Genomic DNA, 20,438 nt, shown 5'->3' on the forward strand with positions numbered 1-20,438 from the left:
AACATTGTTAATACACCAAACATAATAAAATAATATAAATTAATCCACAAAAGCATAAAAAAATCATAATAATATTAATAATGAAAAATCAAAAATAATAATAACGTAACATTATTATTTCATTTTAACGTGATAAACAAAAAAATGAATTTAATAAAATAAAATATATTTATAGTTTATAATAAGGATATATTGGTGAATAGTAACTTCTTATTATATTAAAAGCAAGATTCATGATTGTATTGAGGGGATTGCATGCGGTCGGTTTTTTTCAGTCAAAACATCATTTTTATTCTATTGCACAGACCGAACCAGTGATCCAATAGGCAATCTAATAACAGATTTTAGTTTGCCACGAAGTTTACTTATGATAGGTCAGGGTACTTTTTTCAAATTTTTAATTTTAACCCTTTCCAAATTTGATTTTAAAATTTGAAATTTTATATAATGTTCAAACGTGTTTTATACATAGTAGGAATAAGATACCAAAAAAGTACTCTGACCGATCATAAGATACTTCATGACGAATTAAAATATGTTTACAGATTACATCGGATTACTGGTTCAGCCTGTACGATGGAACAAAAAATGTATGTTATATTAACTAAAGTGGTTTTTATTCATGGACAAAATAATACAAATTAAAAATAATACCATGAAGCTAATACAAATTAACCGGTAAATTAATTGACATGATCGAAGTTTATTAAAACCATTTTTTTCTTAAATATTGCCTATACAATACTCCTTAAAAACCAACCGCATGCAATTCCCTCAATTTATACAATCATGCAATTTATGCAATTCCTTAAGATTTCTTATGAAAGAAAAAAATTCTTGGTATTAAGGGAATTTAAAAAAATAGATTTTGAAAATATAAAAAGACTGTATTAAGGAAGAATACGTTATTATATTTCAGTACTTCAAGTATGTATTTGTAATTTATTTTGGGGTTTTTTTAATTGTGGAATTTTGTTTTTTGTTACGTATTAGCAGTTCATATAAATATTATATGGTGGGAATGTCCACCATACCATACGCGAGTGCTACACTGGCACAACATGTCATTCGTGTAATTTGGGTTTCATAATAAAGATCAGCGAATATTATTATTTATATTAATCTAATTGTGTTAATACCTCCAAAGTCCTACTGAATGTCATCCATGCATGACTAAAGTATTACGTAGACAGTCAGATACCGCCAGAACAAACTGGATTTGTCAAAGGTAGAGGAACACGTGAACAAATTTTGAACATACGCCAGCTCATAGAGAAGAGTAGAGAATTCAATTAACCATTGGTCATGTGCTTCATTGACTATAAGAAAGCTTTTGACTGTGTTCAGTGGAGGAAACTATGGACGGTCATGGCAGATATGGGAGTCCCTGATCATATCATCCACTTAATCTGAAATCTATACGCTGGGTCAAGGGCAGTAGTCCGAGCAGAAGATGCATATTCAGATCAGTTTCAACCTACCAAAGGTGTTCGACAAGGCTGCATTCTATCACCTATCCTCTTTAACATGTACAGTGAAGCAGTGTTAAGAGAGGCACTCCGGGAATGGAATGGTGGAGTGGTTATTGAAGGTAGGAAGATCAATAATTTGCGGTTCGCGGATGACACCACGTTATGTACCAAACTTGAGCCGGAGATGAGCCAATTACTAAAACGTGTTGAAGAAGCAAGCAACAAGTATGGACTGACAATTAACAGGAGCAAGACCAAGGTTATGGTTATAGATCGAGCAGGAGTATTATACCACCCACCACTGTATTAAACGGCTACCAGAAAGTGGATGAGTTTACATATTTAGGTTCAATAGTACAAGCAGATGGCGGATCATCCAGAGAAACTAGGCGTCGTGTTATTCTTGGGAGGGAAGCAGTCAGCAGGCTAATACCAATTTTGAAGGACTGCCATATCTCCAGGAACACCAAGTTGCGGCCGCTTAAGGCGCTTACCTTCTCAGTGATGCTTTATAGATCTGAAACATGGACACTCAAAGTGGAAGACGTAAAACGCATAAACGCCTTTGAGATGTGGGCCTACAGACAGATGCTGAGAATCTCTTGGATGGAAAGGAGGACCAACTTCTAAATTCTGGCCATGCTAAATGTGGAAACAAGACTGGCAGTGGTGTGTAAACAGAGGATTCTAAGGTTCTTTGGCCACACCATAACAAGGGATGAATCGTGTCTGGAGAATCTGATGATCGAAAGAAAAATAGAAGCGAAAAGGAGCCGTGGTAGAACACCAATGCGTTGGATAGACCAAATTTAGAACATCTCTGGTTCTCCCCTGATCGAAAATATACTACCATTAACACGCACAAAGGTTTATTCAGTTACACACGAAATTCATTTGGTATAAAAAATTCAGTAGGTGAATTTCAGAAAGCTATTGAGCTTGCCACTGCTAATTTAGAAGGGTTAGGTGTATTTCAAGATGATGTAATAATTGCGGGTAATACGATAGAGCAATAAAATATATACTATATATAATATATAATGTTCTTTCAGAAACTGGTTTAAGAGTTAAAAGAAATAAATGTTGTTTTCTCATAAAAGCAATTGAATATCTAGGTCATAAAATTGATGAGCAAGGCTTTCGCCTTACACACATTGTCAAGACACACTGACGCTAATTCTTCATCTCAAATTTCAGAAAATAAAACAATGCTGAAATCGTTTATATGTATGGTAACATATTATAATAAATCTATACCTAACGCAGCAGATATTTCAAAACCACTTTATTTGCTTCTACGTAAGGATATTAAATGGCATTGGTCACCAAATTGTGACAAAGCGTATAAAAAAATTAAGGACATTTTTACATCTAAACCCGTGTTAGCACATTATGACCACAAACTTCCTCTGAAGCTTATTGTAAATTCATCATGTCATGCTTTAGGCGCAATTATTTCACATGTATACCCAGATAATACTGAAAGACCTATACAGAATGCAAATTTCCACAAATCGAAAAAGAAGGGTTAGCTATTATTTTCGGAATTACAAAATTTTATGATTACAATATGGTAAGAAATCTCTATTGGAAACGGATTACAAACCATTAATATATTTTTGGTGATAAAAAAGGCATTCCGATATACGCGGCTAATCGTTTACAAAGGTAGGCACTTGTTTTATCATCTTTTGATTTTGAAATACTTCAAATCTGAAAACAACGGGGCTGATTATTTATCTCGAATAAAATCTGGCCAAAGTCATACGGATGATGATATTGAAGAAAGTACTCACATTAATTTTATTTATGAGGAATCCCCATTTCCCATAAATAGGTCAAACATAAAAATAGGTACAAACAGAGATCTAATTTTGTCTAGAGTTCTAAATGCTGTGAAAACCAATGAATGGGGTGACGGTTTTTCATCAAATTCGGAATTAAAATCGTTTAATTCACGCTAAGTAGAATAACAATAGAACAAGGATGTCTTTTATAGGGCTAACGTGTACCTCAACAATTTCGAAATTCTATTTTAACGGAACTGCATTCATGCCATATAGGCATGTCAAGTATGAAAAGCTTAGCAAAGTCATATTTTTGGTGGTCCCCGTTAGATAAAGAAATTGAAGACATCGCACGTAACTGCAACGAATGTTTAAATGCTAAACCAAATCCACCTAAGGCAGTCATAACGCCTTGGAAATGGCCCCAAAGGCAATGGACTAACATACATATGGATTTTTTAGGCCCATATCAAAATAAAACATTTTTAATTAATGTTGATACAACAACAAAATGGCCAGAAGTATTTCCAAAAGATGCGATGATAGCAGAAACAGTCATTACAAAAATGTCTGAGTTAAATGCACGTTTCGGAATCCCAAGAACAATAACAAGCGATGACGCAAAATTTTTTTGCGGTGTTGAATTTCAGGCGTACTGTAAAAAACTTGGTATTAGGCATTTAACAGGTCGCAACGTTAACCGAAAGGTTGTTATTGCTGAAGAATTGTTTACTTTGTCAGTGTTTACTTTGCCAATGTATCATTTTTTTTTTTGTAATTAATCAAATAAATCGCGATATTTTGCGTCATACTTCAGAAAAACCGTTTCCACAAAGTCGCTAAAAAATGTATATTATGCTGTTCAGATAGAGTTTTCTCTGTACGTTACTCAGTTGTCTATTGTAGGTATAACTTAACGGTGTTATTCAGAATCAGAAACATTCGTTCGTCCATTATTGCAAGATGGAAAAAATCACCATTTTCTTTATAGCTGCTATCATCATGGAAATTTCGCTGGGTAATTTTAGAATTTTTTTTTACAATACTTTTTTTTTTTAAATTAACAATAATATAGTTGTGGCTTAGTTATTTTAAATGACATAATAATATTGTAGTATTGGAAAAAGTTAATTTCTTGAATTTATAATATATAATTTCCTCATAGACTTTTGTAATCGGTAATGAATTTATGTATATCGACAACTAATCTTATTATTCATGTATTTTAGTCACACAAGGTCGTCCAGGTCCAGGTAATTAACGATAAGCAATTAACGACCCGGTTGAGTCAGATAAAAATATTTTTACTCTCCACACTTTCTTCCGTCTTAAATTTTAAACTTTAACAGAAATATATTAAATTTGTACCAACTAGTAACTATAAAAGTAAAAAAAAAGTCTAATATCTTCTAAGCTATTGACTCGGTCATAGTTAACCAATCACCCGGTACACTTCTATCGTGATGCAGTATAGTACTATAAGTAGACTAACGGAATTATATTTATACACGGCACCAAAAACTTCAAATAAAATTAAAGATTTTTTTTTCTGAAAGTTGCACCAACATAAAATATATGTAAATGCTATAAATATGTGTAAAAAATGAAATTACTCAATTATTATTTTTCTATTAATTATTATGAGACTTTTAAAGGTGGAATACATTAATTTTATTTGTATAATTTTGTTAAATAGTTGGAGAACAACCGAACGGTCAGTATAAACAATATAGTTACTCTATATATTAGTCGGTAATCAACTAAGAACAAAACTTTTATTATATTTACTGGAAAATTTTTTTTTAAAAAATGACTTATTTTTTTTACAATAAATCATGAGTGGTAATGGTAGGTTTTTGTATTTAGAAGACGCTTTGCTTAATGGGAGGGGACAGTGGGAGATTAGAAATAAGAACGTAAGAAGGGGAAGGGGGGAAGGTAAGAGGTAAAGGGGTGGGGAGATGAGGAGATGGGAGGGGAAACAGCAACGCGAAAATAGTATCGTGAAATTGATGACGCAAATGAAATGTACTCAGCCCAACGATTTTTATTGTTATTAACAGTTTTACTTTTTAAATTTTTATTTTTTATTTAACATGGTCATTTTATTAAGAATAATTTGCTGATAATTTTGATTAGAAAATTTTCTTAAAACAATCTTGAACATATTCAATAGAACAAAAGTTATATTGTTCCCATACAATAAATGGTATTCATTTTTTTTTTAATTTTATAATTATTTAAATTAGAACTCGTATCTTATTAAATAATTGTCCAACAAAAAAAAAAAAATTTGCAAATTTGAAATCAAGAGAAAAAATCTTGTTGAATTGTTATGTAACATGATTTTTTGGTATCTGGCCTCACATGCGTCCACGGGGTGGCCACTGAGTGGCCAGCATGTGATCAAAATTAATATATGACATGCGTATCTCATTTTGGGTTATAATCATTTTATTCTCAATTCAGTGGTGACCTTAGAATTATTTTATATTCAATATTTTAGAAATTATCACCATTTTTTTGGTAAAAATGTAATTTTTAATTAATAAGTTTGTTTCTAATTATTCTCTAGTGTTCTCCGTGTAGGACCATCGGTATTTCTTCCGCAATCAGATACAAACTATAATTAGGCTTTGTTTGATTTCATTTATACACTTTTTTATTTTTAAATAAATTAATACGTTAGGAGTAATTTTTTTTATTGAATATTCTTGTAAAAGTTTTTACACCTTATTTGTTAGATGTACTATTCAAATTTTATATATTGAAAAATAATTAATACATCTACGAGAATAAAAGGTGATGCATGATTAAACAAGTATTTGCGACTTAAAAAAGTGTTATTTCATAAATTAAAGTACCGAACAATAGTCAGCGGGCAAACGTACTATAAATATTATACATTTAACATATTATAAATATTCATGACAACAGTGATACATTTTTATTGATAATTATGTTACAAAAAATACAAAACTTAATTTTTTAATACCATTTTGGATGATGGTCGAAAATAAAATTTCTGCGGACGCTGAAAGTTACCATCAGAAATTTTTGTATACTTAAATTGATATTTACTCGGTCATAAGACATTTCTATGGTCCTTATATATCCGCTTATATGGTGGATAATGTTTTTTTTTAATATTATTAATTTATACAGTAGAGACCAATAACACATATTGGGGATCACTATTTTGAAATCGCCAGTATGCTAAAAACAACTACAAATCATTTGAAAAAAATAAATTCATATAAATAATCTTTTGAACATTTCATAATCTAACCCATTTTTTAAATTATACTGAATTGAGTTGGATGCGTAAAATACACGTTTAACAAACGTACTATGCATAACTGGAAAAACTTAAAACATGAAAATTTAAAAGAATTAGTACAACAATTAAAACTTTTAAATAATATGTATATTTTTTCAAAAAAACATTCGGTTGAAAATGAATATTGTAACTTTTAATTTAATGTAATTAGTAATTACTTAAGGTAACCACTGAATTGAGAATAAAATTCTAACCATTTTGGGTCGCATGCCATATGGCGATTTTGATCACATGCCGGCCACTCAGTGGCCACCCTGTGGTCGCATGTGTGGCCAGATACCAAAAAATCATGTTACATATCAATTCAACAAGATTTTTTCTCTTGATTTCGAATCTGCAAACTTTTTTTTTGTAAGACTATTTTTAATTGAAATACGAGTTCTATTTAAAATAATTAAAAAATGAATACCATTTATTGTACCCATAGAGCATCCTGGATGTCTCATTTGAAGCTCGGTAGAACTTTTCATGACACCCTGTATATGTATATATATATACGAGTATATTGGTAGGTATAGTTTGTAATTTACAATTCTTTTAAAAATGTACCACTAACCTAACGTAAATTTTAAAACCTATATTAGAATAAAACTTAGCCAAGTTAAAAATAAATTACTTGGTATGCCAGATCCTAACTTATAATATTTTTGAATTGAAATTACTAATCTTATAAACATAACATTTGGAATATCGGAATTGTTATTCTTTCGAAATGGGAAATATTAGTTAAGACAAGCTAATTTTTTGTAATTCATACCACTGTGTGATGATCCAAAATCTAGATTTTAATTGTTTTATTAGAATAAAAGCAGCCTTGATCTTTGGCATCATAATATAATAGCAATAGATTGACTACATCAACCAGTTGTGTGAGATTTTCTTTATTCTCATTCTTATTAGGATATGCCATGGGTATTTAATGAGGAGTATATCCAATTTTTATCATCTTATAATATATGCTAATACAAAGTAATATTAATAACTTATTATTTTATTTTTTTTATGCCACAAGATTCGTTATATCCATGTGGTAAGTACCAACTATGAAGTAAATACACAGATAAAAATGTTTTTGCTACTACATTGATTTTGAACGATACTCAATACTTGTACATTCTACCGATTCGCATCGAAGCGTTTTACTTGGCATGTTTTTATGAATTATAATTTATACACATATTAGCTTCAATGTGAAACTGTGAAGGTTTGATTGTTCTTATAATGTTGTGCTTTATTTTTTATTATCACTAGAAATTATTGCCACTAAAATTATTTTATTTATTTTTGACATATTTCTACAAATCTTACTTAATTTTTTATAAAAAGTTTTAATAGTAGAGCTTTTAAATTCCATTGATATAACATGAACATTAGCATTTTTTTCTTGCTTTATAAAGACAAATTATTGTTAAAAAATAATGAGAATTCTTAGATATTGCCTATTTAAAACTCCTAAATATTTATGGAGTATTGCATAAAAACAAGTTGTTTAATTAAATAGATTATACTTACTTTCTTCACAAACTTACATAATATTTATACCACAGTAAAATCATATTAACTCCTCATTTTGTTTAGTCGACGAATATCCGCCAGCATATCCACCACCACCAGGTATGTAACTTCTTACAATTATAGACACGTTATAAAAGTACTTTGTTTTTGACATTTTCATGTCTTAGCTCTGGCACATAACCGAAAAAAGTATTACCAAAAAGTTATTACGAAAATTAATAACGAAAAAAGCGTTATCACACGGAGATGGGGTTGTGGGTGGGAATGGGGTTGGAGTTGAGGGTAAGAATAGCGGTAGGGGTAAGATAATTGTCTTAAGACAGATATTAAACACTTCAATATTAGCCAGAAACTTGATGTTTTAATGTACTAGCATGTTACTGCTTCTTAATATAGTATATCATTATCTATTCCTTATTTTATTCTTTACGTTTAGGTCCATATCCACCACAAGGTAAGCGAATAAAGGAAATATATACATATTTTCTTGTTTTTTATACATTTTATTTATAAGTTTGGATTGTAGATTTTTTTTTTATCAATTTAAATGTTTTTTTTTAACCATCTTTTATCACTTTTTTAAAAATTTACTTATTATTTTATTATTTTAATCTCAAGTTTATTAAATGAGAATCGACTATTTATCTATATTATGTATTAGAGAATAAATTCATACTGATAACTAATTTTGTTTCTTAAATTTAGTCGCAATTGGTGTACCAATGTACCCAGAAGGTAAATATAACCTAGTTATAATTAAAGGCACGTCATAAAACTTATGTAGATTTTTGTACATTTTGTATAAAAGTTTGAATTGTTGAACATTTTTACTACGATGGGGGAAAACTAAAATGGAGTACTTTAATGTACACTTAGTAAACTTTCATGGTGAATTGTATAGATAGAAGTTATTAAATTATATATTTTATTATACTTATTTTCTTTATTCACTAACAGAATACAGGTTGTGAAGTATTGGACCTACAGCGCTCTGGTAAGACTTAAATAAAAGAAGAGTTGTCATATTTCGAATGAATTCCACTAGATGTCTTTTACACGCCCAACTACATGAGGTCGGCCGTCTTAGTTCTACACCTATCCATCTTTTCTTCGGTCTTCTTCTTACCCTCTTTTCCTCTACAATCATCTTGATAACGCCCATCATTGCCTCTGCATCATCTCCTCTCATAATATGACCAGACCATCTCAACCTATTCTCTCTCGTTTTCTCTAAAATTGATGCAACCCTTGTTTCATAGCCGTAACTAAATTACGCTTCGCGAACTCGATTACTTCTCTTGTGAGGACACTATCTTAAGAAACTAAAAAATGAAGGCGGGAACGTAGAGAGACATTTAGTGGCAGTCATTGGAAACTTGACAACTTCCTCTTCCATTCAAGCACTACCAGAACGCTGTAGGTCCAATACTTCACAACCTACAATCGTTTGTAAACCCCACCATTTTTAACCCCATCATCTTTTTGATACATCCTGAATATATGCAACAATAAAGTAAAGTTGATTCCTTATTTTATTCTTTACGTTTAGGTCCATATCCTCCACAAGGTAAGTAACATCTAGCAATTAAAGGAAATATATACATATTTTCTTTTTTTTTTTGTACATTTTCTTTATAAGTTTGGATTGTAAATTTTTTTTTTAAATTAAATGTTTTTTTTAAACAACTTTTTCAAAAATTTACTTTTATTTAGATGTTAAATAGCTGTACCTAATTTTATTAGTTTTTCCAATCTTAAGTTTATAATGAGAATCGACTATTTATCTATATTATGTATTAGAGTAAAAATTCATATTTATAACTAATTTTGTTTCTTAAATTTAGTCGTACCTGGTGTACCAGTGATGTATCCCCCTCAAGGTATGTTTTACCCAGTAATAATTAAAGGCACGTCATAAAACTTAAGTAGAACCTTTATTACGACGGAGGACAACTTAAATGGAGTAATTTTTATGTATACTTAGTAAATTTTTTGGAGATTGTATATATAGAAGTTGATAAATAACATATTTTATTATACTTATTTTCTTTATTCACTAACATAACATATATGCAACAAATTGATTCCTTATTTTGTTTTTATCGTTTAGGTAGTCTATCCAATTTGGTACCAGCTCAACAATCGGGTCGTAAGTATTATATAGCAGTTAAAATTACACAATTCTTAATTTATTGATATAATTGGTTACCTTGGATAGAAGTTTATTAATTAAATTTATTATACTTTTTTCTTCATTCACTTACATTATAAAATAAGGTTTTTTTTATACAATTTTTTTGTAAAAGTTAGAATTGTAGAACATTTTTATTCTGAAAATATCAAATATTTAATTAAGTAGAACCTTATTACGACGGAGGACAACTTAAATGGGGTACTTTTTATGTATACTTAGTAAACTTTCATAGAGTATTGTACAAATAGAAGTTGATAAATTATATTTATTATACTTATTTTCTTTATTCACTAACATAACATGTATGCAACAATGAAGTCAAATTGATTCCTTATTTTGTTTTTAACGTTTAGATAGTCTATCCGATATGGTACCAACTCATGCACCGGGTGGTAAGTATTATCTTGCGATTATAGGCACGTTATAAAATTACTTTGTTTCTTTTTATATAAAAGTTTGAGTTGTAGGACATTTTTATGTGTACTTAGTAAACTTTTAGGGTGTATTGTAATAGATAGAAGTTGATAAATAACATATTTTATTATATTTATTTTCTTTATTCACTAACATAATACAAGGAGTATCAAAAATAATGGTAGGGTATCAAACGGCTGTAGGTTGTGAAGTATTGGACTTACAGTGGTCTGGTAGGACTTAAATGAAAGAGGGAGTTGTCAAATTTTAATGACTACCCCTAGATGTCTCTTACACACCCAACTACATAAGGTCGGCCGTCTTAGTTCTACACCTATCCATCTTTTCTTCGGTCTTCTTCTTCCCCTCTTTTCCTCTACAATCATCTTCATAACGCCCATCATTGCCTCTGCATCATCTCCTCTCATAACATGACCAAACCATCTCAACTTATTCTCTCTCGTTTTCCCTACAATTGATGCAACCCTTGCAAAATTTTGTATGCGGCTATAAATTCATATTGATATACATTATTTTGTTCTTTACAAAATAGTTCTTTAAAAAAACTACTCCTCCCGTTCTAACCCTAAATATGGGTTAATTTTAAAACGTGTATTAGAATTGAAATTACTGATCTTATAAACATAATATTCGAAATATCGGAATTTTTTTTCTTTTGAATTGGGAGATATTAGCTAAGGCAAGCTAATTATTTGTAATTCATACAACTGTGTGATGGTCCAAAATCTAGATTGTAATTATTGTTCTATTGGAATGAAAGCTGCCTTGATCTTTGGCATCATAATATAATAGCAATAGATTGGCTACATCAACCCGCTGTGTGAGATTTTCTTTATTCTTATTCTAATTAGGATATACCATGGGTATTTAATGAAGAGCATATCCAATTTTTATTCTCTGATAATTTATGCTAATATTAAGTGATATTGATGTTTAATTTTGTTATTTTTTTTATGCCACAAGGTTTTTATCCAATTCATCATCTGGAAGGTCCGCAAGATTATTTACCACCATTAGGTAAGGTATCTTCTTACAACTATATGCACGTTATAAAATTACTTTGTTTCTTTTTATATAAAAGTTTGAGTTGTAGAACATTTTTATGCGTACTTAGTAAACATTTATGGAGTATTGAATAAATACAAGTTGATTAATTAAATTATTTTCACTCATTGGCTTGTTAAATAGTAGCTGTCCCTCATTTTTATCGGTTTCTTCAATCTCAAGTTGATTAATTAAAAATAGACTATTTATCTATATTATGTATTAGGGTATAAATTCATAGTGAGAACTAATTTAGTTTTTTTAAATTTAGTCCCACCTGGTGGACCAATGTATCCTCCCCAAGGTAAGTATACTGTACTTTATTTCTTCACACACTTACATAATATATATGTGACTATAAAATCATATTGATTCCTTATTTTATTATTTACGTTTAGGTCAATATCCACCACCAGGTAAGTGCCATCTAACAATTAAAGACGCTTTATAAAATTACTTTGATTTTTTTTTTACATTTTAAATTAAGTTTAAATTGAAGTACATTTTTATGCGTACCTAGTAAATATTTATGGAGAAATGCATAAATATAAGTTGATTTATTAAATTATTTTTACTCTTTGGCTTCACACACTTACATAAATAATATGCAACTATGAAATAAAAATTAATTCCTTATTTTATTCTTTACGTTTAGGTGCATATCTACCACAAGGTAAGTAACTTCTAGTAATTGAAGGAACTATATAACATTTTTCTTGTTTTTTATACATTTTTTTAATAAGTTTGAATTGAAGAATTTTTATTTTTATCAAATTTAATTTATTTTTAACCTATTTTTATCACTAAAAATTTACTTATTATTTTTATTTCTTCACACATTAACATGTTAATAGTTTAGTTGATACATTTAATTATTTTTATTCATTGACTTCACACATTAACATAATATGTATGTAACTATAAAATCATATTGATTCCTTATTTTTTTTTTTACGTTTAGGTTCATATCCACCACAAGGTAAGTAACATCTAGCAGTTGAAGGAACTATATAACATTTTTCTTGTTTTTTTATAAATTTTCTTTTGAACTGTAGAACATATTTTTTAAGTGTACTTAGTTAACATTTTCTAGAGTATTGTATAGATAGAAGTTGATTTATTAAATTATATTTACTTATTGTCTTCACATTCACTTTGATTGCAATTGATCACTTGGATGCGTTATACATAATTAATTCACTAACCTAAGTACGCAAGTATGAATTCACAGTAATTTTAACTTTATTCTTTATATTTAGGTTATCAGCAGCGGGAATAGCCAGCTGGTAAGTATCAACTAACTACTAATTATCGAAATGATAATAAAAATTTCAAAAGTTCACCCATTCCCCTTCAAAATCGAAAAAAACACCAACAAAAATAATCAAATTAGTATTAATAAACGTTGAAAAATCGAATTTGTTTGAGTGTTTTTCTATTTTGAAGGAGGAGACGTAAACATTTTAATAGGTACGATTTTAATATGTAAAATTATTACACAAAGAAAGCGGTTTAACCCTTTACTGGTATCGTCGGGTCAAAAATGACCGATTTTCATTATAATCAAATGGGAATGAAAATGACGATACCGGTTAAGGGTTAAATGATATTATGCAGACACAAAAATAAAAGCACGTCATTGTAAAAACAATACCTTCTCCTCCATTGAAGCTAAAATGAAAATATTTCATTAGCTTTTTATAATACTATACTGAATAAATACACATTTTTCAAAAAGAAAAAACTATATATTTTTAGTTATTATCCAAGTGTCTAATGTTAAAACGATTTCTCTAAACACATATAATACTAATTTATATTTGAGTGACAAATGAAGATAATGTTGTTTTTTTTAATTACAGGGCGGATCCAAAGGAGCCATAAAATTATCCAGTTTTATTTTAAATACAGATTAGTTATCATTAAATTATGTATACTTTTACCCAAAAAAACAACATTATATTTTCATTAAATCACAATAAACTTACTTTCTTGCAAATTTAAAATGTCTTGATTCTCATTGGTTCTACCCATTTTTGTACGCTTAATAAAAAAATGATTTATCGTTAAAGAAAGATTGACTGGAGGAAGTAAATTATTATATGTAATTGTGATTGGCTGAGCACGCATTGAGTGCTGTGTTTGTGACAATAAGATGTTAATGGAATAATTGAGGTGTATCAAACATATCCATAACACTATGAGCGTCAAAACGTCAGTAATCTTAAAGTGTATGAATTACTAATCGACTTAAATTTTTAAAAAGCAAGCCGGTGTGTTTAATCGCTGCTCATTTTGTCTGAAAAAATTATTCTAAAAGATTTGTTGCACACCACGTTATTCAATATGAGTGTTTTAACTAAATATTATAATTTTATGAGTGGTTTTGTTTTAAATAAAAATAAAAATATATATTATATAATATCCTTGTGTATACATAATAATAAATTGTGTGTCGTTAAAAGTAAATTGACTGGAGGAGGAATTAAAAGATAATTATTGTAACTGGCTGAGGCACGCTTGGAAAATATGTAAATTGTTTGGGTGCTTCTCTCGATTTAGAAGAGGGGTGACTTTATTAAAATTGTTGGCCCATTAAAGTAACTTTTAGGTAAGATTTTTGATCTATAGAATTGCTACACGAAGAAACCGGTTCAGCAGTTTAAAATATATTTTGAAATCAGACAAAAAAAAAATCACATTATTGTAAATACAATACCTTCTCAACTCCGCATCGAAGCTAAAATAACAAACATTGTTAATACACCAAACATAACAAAATAATATAAATGAATCCACAAAAGCATAAATAAATCATAATTATTTGAATAATGACAAATCAAAAATAATAATAACGTAACATTATTATTTCATTTTAATGTGACAAACAAAAAAATGAATTTAATAACTTAAATGCTCAGAATTGTTTCCTATAAATGGTTAATGCCATAATTGACGCACTGGCCGCTTATATGGACATTTCCCAAAGTTTTGTACAAATGGGATTAAATGGAAGAAAAATAATAATTAGGCGTTTTCAAAAAACATCAACAGTGAAGGCGTTTTTAAGATATATATGGATATATTAGGATGTATAAGGATAGTCAAATTAATTTGTTAGGTAGCCATGTATTCACTGGCGAATCGCGGAAATTGATTTATGAGAAACGGTAATTATTGATAAATGTTGCCAGTAAATCGATCAAGGCCAGATATTATGAAACTACTATAAAACGTTTGGCCAGAACATATTATAATTAAGACTATACTATCATCATATCCACGTATTGATGTACCTAACTGCATGAAGTGTGTAACAAAAAATAAACACTCATACACTGGCATAGATGGGCGTTTCTGAGTAGTTTAAGATACTAATTCGACCAATATCTAAAAGTATATGACGATATACCAAGTTTGAAATGTTTCATGAATAATTGTACCGTTGCGCTGTTACCGTAATTTATGCCTTAGATACTTCTTTCGCGTGTCTCGTGACACAAGCTGTTTTTCAAAAGATAAACAGTTTTCTGCTTCTTATGTACTTAAATGAAATCATTTCTATCCGGGCCAAACAACACTCGCAAAAACAATACCATGTATTGTATTCATTTGAAATTTTCCCTGCACGTTACTGCAAGTTCTCTATTGAAACAACTCAACGGTGTTCATTGTGACAAGATGAAAAAATTTGCTATTTTTTTTCTAGCTGTCATCGCCATCGCGATATCATTAGGTAAAATGTATTTGTATTTTGTACAACACTGCTTCACTTTCAAGTCGATTAACCCAAATCAACTTTATACCATAATTTATGGTATTGAAATAATTCATCATCGCTTGAACGCAACGTATAAATTGAAATTAATACCGAATTTTATTCTTTATATTTAGTTTCACAAACTCAGCCACATTCACCTGGAGGTACGTAACAACTATTAACTGCACACGTTAGTAAATATTACTCAATTTGTTTTTTTAATTACATTTTTTTTCTATAATGCAACAAGGTGGTGATAGTTCAGATGAATATAAAGAAACTCGTAAGTAAAAACTAACAAATCAATTTAAATTACTACAGTAGGTAGATTTTTAATATCTCAAAGAACATCATTTTACAAAGAACTTTGAAACATCAGTATCTCTCTAAAACCAACAACGTCGTGTAGATACGTCGTTCTCATCATCATATGATAATCTCTGTGCTTTTAGAGTAGTTCTATCATACTCAGCCATTACTAAATTTCTATTGACCTGAAACTCATCCCACCCCCTATGGCTCGGTTCCTCTGTGTTGGTTCATTTTTGTAGGTTACACGCAGATTTCCATTACATTGCACGTATTATAGGTGTCTTAAAACAACAAAAAAAAAAAAAAAAATAGGGCAAATATCACATGTTTCAAATTTGTTCAAATAATATTGTAACGCACAATATGAGTAATAGTCAATACCCGTTTTCAGTATTACAGTACGGAAAAATACTTATGGCATTTATTTTCTAATATAATTTCTAAAAAAGTACATTTGCGGTATACTAGATGTGCGAAAAGAAAAGATTATTACTTTTTTCGGTTGGCATCATCGCTTACCCAATCGTCCTGGTGTCGCAACGCTATTTACTGCTTTGAAATGAATTAGTTTCCAAAACAAAATTGAATAACAAAGATAATAGTTATTATTGCTAACTTAGTAGTTAATTTTGTTTAAATCATGTTTACTCCTTCCACGCAACGCTTTTACATTACTTCTAAAAAGTATTCAACTATATAATCGAGGTTAAATGTAACACTCTTAGATTTCTGCTATCAGTCAAGATATGACATTATTTATATTTAACTATAAAAAAATAGGATACTTTGCTAGTAATCTAGTGTCAGTTTTTTTTATAACGAAATTCCATACTTAATAGAAAAATATATATTATAACACATTTAGCAGCCAAAGGGAGTAGGATATAGCATTCAAATACCATACTTGTTGTAAAAGTTCAAGTGTAATTTGTTGTAGAAGGTGTCTGTAAACAGTCTACGTACAGTGTACTTTTATAAATGCAGTTGCTTAAAACTTTAAAGAGTAGTTGACTGTTACATTATGTTCAGATCACAAAGGTTTACTGTAATGGAAGAATAATGTATAAAATGTTATTCTTGTTGAGTACAACCGGTTACATATAAATCATCGACCATTCCAACAGAATATAACAAATTCAATTATTTACAAAGAAATGCTTTAATGCTAATTGTAAACACAGCACCTCACTACAATACTTTGTTAGTGTGCTGGTTTGTACTGTGCTTGGTTTGTACTGAAATGTTTTGAACGTACTAACGATCGATTCGCATCGAAACGTTTATTTGAAAGTTATTTTATCAATTTCAGATGTAATAACTCTAGTAAACCCTTGCCTTCCCGTGTTCACTGTGCCCCCCCCCCCCACTGTTCTAGCTGTTTTTGACATTTTCATGTCTTTGCTCTGGCACATAACCGAAAAAATGTTACAAAAAATCGTTACACTGTTATCTGATAAGAGATAAGAGATGAGGGATGGGGATGTTACATTTTTTTTAAAAATGTATTCGGTACTTCATCGAGACATAAAAATGCTCATTTGTCAGTTGCAGACTCGTCTAAAAAATGCTTTTATAGAAGAAAATTCCAAGTATAAATTAGTTGACAACCTGTTGATAAAGCATTAATTATTGTGTCTGCTTTGGAATTATGCACCTCGTGTTAACACATACATTTCATATTAAATAAACTAAATATCTAATACTTAAAAATTTATAATTATGTCAATCATCCTAACTTTATGTGTATTTTTTTTTTTTTAGATGGTAGAGTATTATGTTTGTTAAGAAGATTACACAGAGGTATGTTTTTATCATCATCTCATATTGACATTTTCATGTCTTAGCTCTGGCACATAACCCTGGCAAATAACCGAAAAAAGCGTTACCATAAAAGCGTAACGAAAAAAGCGTTATCAAAAAAGCATAACGAAAAAAGTGTTACCAAAAAAGAAATGGGGTTGAAGATGAGGTTGGGGGTGGGCGATAGGGGTGGGAATTAGCTGTAGAAAATAACCGAAAAATGTCAAAAAGCGTTACCACATGGAGATGGGGTTGGGGTTGGAATGGGGTTAGGGGTGAAAGAGGGGTTGGGGTTGGGGAGATTACAAGATAGGGGTGGGATATAGGGGTAGTAGATGGGGTGAGTGATAGGGATGGGAGATAGTGGGTAAGCCAGATATTAAACACTACAATATTAGCCAGAAACTTGATGTTTTAATATACTAGCTTGTTACTGCTTCTTAATATACTATATCATTATCTATAACTCCACCACTACTCTAAACTTAATCGGTACTTCAACGAGACATGAAAATGTTCTTTCGTGGTTGCAGACTCGGCTGAAAAACTTTTTTATTTCAATTTCTCCAATTGGGGAATTCCCAGTGTTTGCTTATTCACAGTGGTTTATGTACAATGTTCTATTTAATTTTTGCCTACATATTTTTAATTATGAATGAATTAATTTAGTTAACAATACATCACTGTTTTGAAAAAAGAGACAAACCGCTTTTGTAACACTGGTTAAATGGGAAAAAATCTTGAATACGTTTCGTATACTTACATGAAATCATGTGTACTATAATTTGTTTGCACTATTGTGTGGTGCATTCAAATTTAACACTTAAGTTGGAATTATAATTATTATTGTACTAAAACATTTTAAAACGATCAAATTACTTTACATGTTTGTATAGAGTTCAAGCTGAAGTTGAAGAGTTTCCAGTGTCATCGTTGTCCTCGTGTTGATTCTCGTTGTGGCCAGGCATGTGCTCCTGACTGTCCTTCTAGCTGTTCTTCTGATTGTCCTCCTCAATGTGCTCATGACCATGCTTCTGAATCTTCTTCAGAATCAGATGGTCATTGTCATGGTCCTCATCAATGTGCTCCTGGCCGTGCTTCTGTAGTGATTCCTCAATGTGCTCATGACCATGCTTCTGAATCTTCTTCAGAATCAGATGGTCATTGTCATGGTCATGCTGGATTTTTTATTCCAGACACTAGATATAATAAAGAAAAAGAAATAAGGGAAATATTGAAACCTAGAACAAATGAATGGGTTCTTTATAACAAGAAAAATTTGGAAGATTGTCATAAGGAAGGTGATCATCAGGACCTTTACTGGGATATCACACGTGGAACAGTGATTGTAAACAACCATGCTGCCAGACCTCATCCTTAACACATTATATATATATATATATATATATACCAGGTGATTATTTTAATACAAGACGTTCATTTTATCGTAAAATAATCAAAATTTTATAGCTTTTTTCTTTTTAAAAAGTTTTTATTCATGATACTTGTCAATTGCCAAACATATACCTTTTTTAGTGTTGACCAAAACGCAATCAACTTTTGAATCTAAAATTGTAACGTGTATATTATGATATTTTATCATATTTTTCATGGTTTGCTTTTTTTTATTCCTCCAAACGGCCGTTTTGGGGTGTTTTTACAGCTTGCTACCGACTTTTATATTTTATTACGGTGATCCTCAGTAATAGAGGTAATTTTTCTCAAAAATTTGCAACACAGAGGTCCTAAATTTGTTATTAGACCTGTAATAATGTGTGTAACATTTAATCATGATTTATCAATCCTAACACGTGCCCCAGTGTATAAATAGTCTGTGCTAGTTTGGAACTAATTCAACTATATTCAAAAAATGTATAGAGCACCGTAATTTTTAGTAGAAAAATATGTATTTTTTTGGGTGTTATTCTTAATTTTAAACATTCAGGTGAACTTTTAAAATTCTTCATCAAAAAACGTAATTTTCATGTACAATTCCTAATCTATAGAGTTGCTATACAAAGAAATATAATATACTATATACTATATTTATTTATTTATTATTAAATTCATTATGTAACATACATATAAATTGTACTTATTTTAATAAAAAAAACATTATGAAAACAATTTATACTTGAGCTACGAATCATAATAACGTTTTTTTTTTTTTTTATTACAGGGCGGATCTAAAGGAGCCATAAAATTATCGAGTTTTATTTTAAATACAGAATAGTTATCATTAAATTATGTATACTTTTCCACTAACCACATTATATTTTCATTAAATCACAATAAACTTACTTTCTTGCAAATTAAAAATGTTTTGATTCTCATTGGTTAAACTCATTGGTGTACACTTAGTAAAAATTGATTTGTCATTAAAGATAAATTGACTGGAGGAATTCAAATATTATATGATATTGTGATTGGCTGAGCACGCATTGAGTGCTGTGTTTGCGACAATAAGATGCCAATGGAATAACTGAGGTGTATCTAACATGTCCATAACACTATGGCCGTCAAAATGTTGTCAGTAATCTTAAAGCGTATGAAATACTAATCTACTTAAATTTGAAAGAGCAAGCCAGTGTGTTGAATCATTGATAAGTTTGTCTGAAAAAATTATTTTAAAAGATTGTTTACACACCGCGTTATTTAATATGAGTGTTTGAACTAAATAATATAATTTTATGAGTGGTTTTGTTTTAAATAAAAATAAAAATATATATTTTATGATAAGGATATTTTGGTGAATAGTCACTTTATATATTAAAAGGAT

General features: G+C 29.8%; 1 protein-coding gene across 1 annotated transcript; it reads left to right on the forward strand.

The window, feature by feature from the left end:
- Window positions 1-4,063: 4,063 nt before the first annotated feature.
- LOC126842946 (calcium-binding protein P-like) lies at window positions 4,064-13,787 on the forward strand. The gene is made up of 18 exons (XM_050580190.1): window positions 4,064-4,277; window positions 4,489-4,512; window positions 4,956-4,973; window positions 7,612-7,629; window positions 8,178-8,213; window positions 8,551-8,568; window positions 8,820-8,849; window positions 9,664-9,681; window positions 9,959-9,994; window positions 10,225-10,263; window positions 10,662-10,700; window positions 11,707-11,760; window positions 12,059-12,091; window positions 12,186-12,203; window positions 12,443-12,460; window positions 12,749-12,766; window positions 13,047-13,073; window positions 13,650-13,787. The coding sequence occupies exons 1-17, from the start codon at window positions 4,223-4,225 to the stop codon at window positions 13,064-13,066; spliced, it is 492 nt and encodes a 163-aa protein (XP_050436147.1). The 5' UTR covers window positions 4,064-4,222; the 3' UTR covers window positions 13,067-13,073; window positions 13,650-13,787.
- The last annotated feature ends 6,651 nt before the right edge of the window (window positions 13,788-20,438 follow it).

The sequence above is a fragment of the Adelges cooleyi genome, unplaced genomic scaffold (genome assembly GCF_023614345.1).
Source record: "Adelges cooleyi isolate 19-005CV unplaced genomic scaffold, UGA_ACOO_1.1 ACOO_flye_CR_arks_rails_tigmint_CR_PRNA_574, whole genome shotgun sequence".
Taxonomy (NCBI): domain Eukaryota; kingdom Metazoa; phylum Arthropoda; class Insecta; order Hemiptera; family Adelgidae; genus Adelges; species Adelges cooleyi.

Excerpts from the sequence above, each read along its gene's own strand:
- LOC126842946 (XM_050580190.1), top strand. The coding sequence starts at position 4,223 with ATGGAAAAAATCACCATTTTCTTTATAGCTGCTATCATCATGGAAATT. Across the intron at positions 9,995-10,224 it reads AGTGATGTATCCCCCTCAAG|GTAGTCTATCCAATTTGGTA; the intron begins GTATGTTTTACC and ends TTTATCGTTTAG. Across the intron at positions 11,761-12,058 it reads AGATTATTTACCACCATTAG|TCCCACCTGGTGGACCAATG; the intron begins GTAAGGTATCTT and ends TTTTAAATTTAG.